We start from the raw sequence: 5,252 nt of genomic DNA on the forward strand, positions 1-5,252 counted from the left end.
AGCCGCGCTCCGGCAGCCACCTCCCCCGCCGGCGCGGACCAATAAGGTGCGGAGGGAGGGGGGGCTTAGCGCCGCGCACACCCTCCCTCTGGGCTTATTGAGAGTTATATCAAGAATTTCAGTTCAGAGAGAGAGAGAGAGAGAAGGAGAGAGTGTGCGTGTGAGGGAGACTGGAAGGGAGGAGGGAAAGCGCTGTCTCTTCCTCCCATCACTAAAGCAATAATCTATTAGGATTTTTTTTTACCTTTTTTTCTTTTTTTCTTTTCTTTTTCTTTTTTTAAATGTGGGCAACTATCAATCCAGAGGTAAGAAGGGGGAGAAAAGCACCGCCAGACCAACTCTGTCATTTCCAGTAAGAAGTTGCAGACTTGATGTAGCTGTCTCTGCTGTGGTGAAAGAGGGATGGAAATTGTGTGCAGTGCAGAGTGGAAAATACTCCCCATCTAAAGAAGTGCACCGGATTTTTGCTTGCTGCTTGTTTGCGCTGTTGCGTGTGCGTTAAGCACCCGAAGGATCGCCGCTTAATAGAAATGAAACATGGAGAGGATGACTAACGACGGAACTGTGAATTTGTTCCCTGGAGTTGCTAATTTGCCACCCCGAAGCAACACATATCTCAAGGAGGAAGCGTTTGGCTGCTGCTGATTTCTCCAAAACTGGTGGTTTACCAGATGCATTGTGCTGTATCTGCTGGAACAGATCATTGCTTAGCTGCAGCAGATCATCAAAGGTAGACAACCAACGTAAGTGCAAAGTTACCCATACACCGTGATGCATTTCATTAACAAAATAATAATCAGAGCCAACACACAGTGTATTTATCTAGGGAAAGGATCAGTATTTCGGATTCAGTTGGTGCTGGTGGCAAAGGCTCACCTACTCCCTGTCTCTGCATCCCTACCTGCATCACTCTGCTGGAAGTAATCACGGGCAGCAGCTCCCGTGCTGCTTAATGCAGATAAGGTTAGTGCTGAGGGTGCCCAGTTCCCCCAAACTGCAGCCTTGCTCCCGGGTAATTCGCAGCTAGCAGAGCATGCAAACACAAGTCCTTCTGTCGCTTTTTTTTTTTTTTTTTTTTTAACCTGCATTATTAGTCTGCAGTGTTTATGTGTGGCAGCTGCTAATAACATCCTAAAGGGAGATCAGTGTCAATGGAGAAAGGCTGAAAGGCTGTACCTTTTTTCCTCCCCTCATATTCAGAATTCACCCCCTCCATCTGTAAACATACTGGCTGCTCCTAAGTTGCATTCGGAATTTCCAGCCCTCTCGGTTTAGACCGTGTTTTAAAACAAACAAATAAAGTTTAAGGTTGTTAAACAGAAGGGGAGGTATCCAACATCTGGAGAGGATACACTGGGCTGAGAGTGTAAGAAACTGTAAGTCCTGTTATTGTCTCGTCAGTTAACAGGGATGTGAAGTCGCCAGTGACGACTGCTGCAGCAGCAGCATGTCCGGGTGGTTATTTCCCAGTACGATCACAGTAGTGGGGGATGCAAGGCACAGGGAACAGAGAGAAATCTGGTTAGAAAGAGCTGAAAAATGCTATGGAAGCAAACAGCAAATGACATTTGGCAGCTGCCATAGCAGTTAGAATCCAGCAGAAGTACAGGAAGATTTTTACTTGCACCAAATGACTGGGTGGAGGAGGGTAGAGGGGAAACGCACGTTACGGATTACATGGTGTGCCAAGAAATTATTCAGAAAGTACGTGTTGAAACTGCAGCTACCCTTAATCCTGCAAGTAGTTATTTCTGTTCTCGCTCTCTGCAAATGCAGCCAATGGGATATTAGTGTATTTGTCCAGAGGGATTGCTTGTAAAGGGGAGCAGTAGGAAAGCATACTGCTGCAAGCGTGCCTTGCAAAAACAAGTAGTAGTTGGAAATTGTGGATTTGTCATACCTTAAAAACCAATAATGCTGTTCTGTGTGGTTGTGTTGACAGTGCTGTCTCCAAATAAGAAATGAGATGTAATGCATCCTGCAGTCCATGCATGCCTCCTCTTGCAAATCGCGCATCATTTCTGTGTGGAAACCTTTAAGTCCTAAAATCCAGGAAAAGACAATAAAAACATTATCATGAACCTGAGGGAATTTTACTTGTTGATCGCTTTGATTGCCTGTTTAAGGCTGGATTCTGCTGTAGCTCAAGAACTTATTTACACTATTAGAGAGGAGCTGCCTGAAAATGTCCCCATAGGAAACATACCAAAGGATCTGAACATTTCTCACATCAGTGCTGCCACGGGGACCAGTGCCAGCCTTGTCTACAGACTGGTGTCTAAAGCAGGGGATGCCCCTCTGGTCAAAGTGTCCAGTACCACCGGGGAGATCTTTACAACATCGAACAGAATAGACAGAGAAAAACTCTGCGCTGGCGCTTCCTATGCAGAAGAAAATGAGTGTTTCTTTGAACTTGAAGTGGTGATTCTCCCCAATGACTTTTTTAGGCTGATCAAGATAAAAATAATTGTGAAGGATACTAATGACAATGCACCTATGTTTCCATCCCCTGTCATCAATATCTCCATACCAGAAAACACTCTGATCAACAGTCGCTTTCCAATCCCATCAGCAACAGATCCTGATACAGGTTTCAATGGTGTGCAGCACTACGAGTTGTTGAACGGGCAGAGTGTCTTTGGCCTGGATATCGTAGAAACTCCAGAAGGAGAGAAATGGCCTCAACTGATCGTGCAGCAGAACTTGGATAGAGAGCAAAAAGACACCTACGTGATGAAAATCAAAGTGGAGGATGGAGGTACCCCACAGAAATCCAGCACAGCTATCCTGCAAGTCACAGTAAGTGATGTCAATGATAACAGGCCAGTTTTTAAAGAGAGTCAAGTAGAGGTTCATATACCAGAGAATGCGCCCGTTGGCACTTCTGTAATTCAGCTTCATGCTACAGATGCAGATATAGGAAGCAATGCAGAAATCAGATATATTTTTGGTGCCCAAGTTGCCCCTGCAACCAAAAGATTTTTTGCTTTAAACAACACCACGGGGCTGATCACAGTTCAGAGGTCCTTAGATCGGGAAGAGACTGCTATTCACAAAGTGACAGTGCTGGCTAGCGATGGCAGCTCTACACCAGCTCGGGCAACTGTGACCATCAATGTCACTGATGTAAATGATAACCCTCCGAACATAGACCTCAGGTACATAATAAGTCCCATCAATGGCACAGTGTACTTATCTGAGAAAGATCCTGTCAATACAAAGATTGCCCTAATTACGGTTTCAGATAAGGACACTGATGTGAATGGCAAAGTGATCTGTTTCATTGAGAGAGAGGTCCCCTTCCACCTGAAGGCAGTTTACGACAACCAGTATTTGTTAGAGACCTCTTCCTTGTTGGATTATGAGGGCACCAAAGAATTCAGCTTTAAAATTGTTGCTTCTGATTCTGGCAAGCCCAGTTTGAACCAGACTGCCCTGGTAAGAGTTAAACTGGAGGATGAAAATGACAACCCTCCGATTTTCAGCCAGCCTGTAATTGAGCTGTCAGTTTCTGAAAACAACCGTCGTGGTCTATACTTAACAACTATTAGTGCCACAGATGAAGACAGTGGGAAAAATGCAGACATTGTTTATCAGCTTGGCCCTAATGCCTCCTTTTTTGATCTGGATCGAAAGACGGGAGTTTTGACAGCCTCCAGAGTTTTTGACAGAGAAGAACAGGAGCGTTTCATTTTCACTGTTACAGCCCGAGACAATGGCACCCCTCCTTTGCAGAGTCAAGCAGCTGTAATTGTTACTGTGTTGGATGAAAATGACAACAGTCCCAAATTTACTCATAATCATTTCCAGTTTTTTGTATCGGAGAACCTACCAAAGTATAGCACTGTGGGGGTGATCACGGTGACTGATGCAGATGCTGGGGAAAACAAAGCAGTGACCCTTTCTATTCTCAATGACAATGACAACTTTGTGCTGGATCCCTTCTCTGGAGTTATAAAGTCCAATGTTTCTTTTGATCGAGAGCAGCAGAGCTCCTATACCTTTGATGTCAAGGCAGTTGATGGAGGACAACCTCCTCGCTCTTCTACAGCGAAAGTGACCATAAATGTCATGGATGTTAATGATAACAGTCCTGTTGTCATCTACCCTCCTTCTAATACTTCTTTTAAGCTGGTGCCACTCTCAGCAATTCCAGGATCAGTGGTAGCAGAAGTGTTTGCAGTAGATATCGACACCGGAATGAACGCTGAACTGAAGTACACAATAGTGAGTGGAAATAACAAAGGTCTGTTTCGGATTGATCCAGTGACAGGTAACATCACTCTGGAAGAAAAGCCAACTCCTAATGATGTGGGGCTGCATCGCTTAGTTGTCAACATAAGTGATTTGGGTTATCCCAAATCTTTGCATACTCTTGTGCTTGTTTTTTTGTATGTAAATGATACTGCTGGAAATGCCTCTTATATTTATGACTTGATACGCAGGACTATGGAAACACCTCTGGACAGGAACATAGGAGACAGTAGCCAACCCTACCAAAACGAGGACTATCTCACAATCATGATTGCTATTGTGGCAGGTGCCATGGTTGTCATAGTGGTGATATTTGTCACTGTTCTCGTTCGCTGCCGGCACGCATCCAGATTCAAAGCTGCCCAGAGGAGCAAACAAGGTGCTGAATGGATGTCTCCCAATCAGGAGAACAAGCAAAGCAAGAAAAAGAAAAGGAAGAAAAGGAAATCTCCGAAAAGTTCTCTTTTGAACTTTGTGACCATTGAGGAGTCCAAACCTGATGATGCAGTTCATGAACCCATCAACGGGACAATAAGCCTTCCAGCAGAGCTGGAGGAGCAAAGTATAGGAAGATTTGATTGGGGCACAGCACCACCAACAACCTTTAAGCCTAACAGTCCTGATCTTGCCAAGCATTACAAGTCTGCCTCTCCGCAGTCTGCTTTTCATCTCAAACCTGACACTCCCGTTTCAGTGAAAAAGCACCACGTGATTCAGGAACTCCCTTTGGACAACACCTTTGTTGGTGGCTGTGACACCCTTTCCAAACGCTCTTCCACTAGTTCAGATCACTTCAGTGCCTCAGAGTGCAGTTCCCAAGGAGGCTTCAAGACAAAGGGCCCCTTACACACCAGACAGGTAAACGAGCACTTTTACTGGTCTATAAGTACTGCATACAAGTGCCCGATCAACCAGTATTAAAAGTGCCAGTGTGTTCTTTTTTTTGTTTCAGTCTAATTTAGCTTAGATATATTATGGGGGGAAAAAAAAAAAACAAA

The 5,252-nt window shown here is 44.7% G+C and overlaps 1 protein-coding gene across 1 annotated transcript; it reads left to right on the plus strand.

Annotated features, from left to right (window-relative positions):
• The first annotated feature begins 151 nt into the window (after window positions 1–151).
• PCDH9 (protocadherin 9) lies at window positions 152–5,252 on the plus strand. The gene is made up of 2 exons (XM_003203283.4): window positions 152–743; window positions 1,943–5,252. The coding sequence occupies exon 2, from the start codon at window positions 2,077–2,079 to the stop codon at window positions 5,173–5,175; it is 3,099 nt and encodes a 1,032-aa protein (XP_003203331.1). The 5' UTR covers window positions 152–743; window positions 1,943–2,076; the 3' UTR covers window positions 5,176–5,252.

The sequence above is a fragment of the Meleagris gallopavo genome, chromosome 1 (assembly GCF_000146605.3).
Source record: "Meleagris gallopavo isolate NT-WF06-2002-E0010 breed Aviagen turkey brand Nicholas breeding stock chromosome 1, Turkey_5.1, whole genome shotgun sequence".
In the NCBI taxonomy this organism is placed as follows: domain Eukaryota; kingdom Metazoa; phylum Chordata; class Aves; order Galliformes; family Phasianidae; genus Meleagris; species Meleagris gallopavo.

Bases quoted from the DNA above. Each gene is read 5' to 3' on its own strand.
- PCDH9 (XM_003203283.4), top strand. From the start codon at position 2,077: ATGAACCTGAGGGAATTTTACTTGTTGATCGCTTTGATTGCCTGTTTA.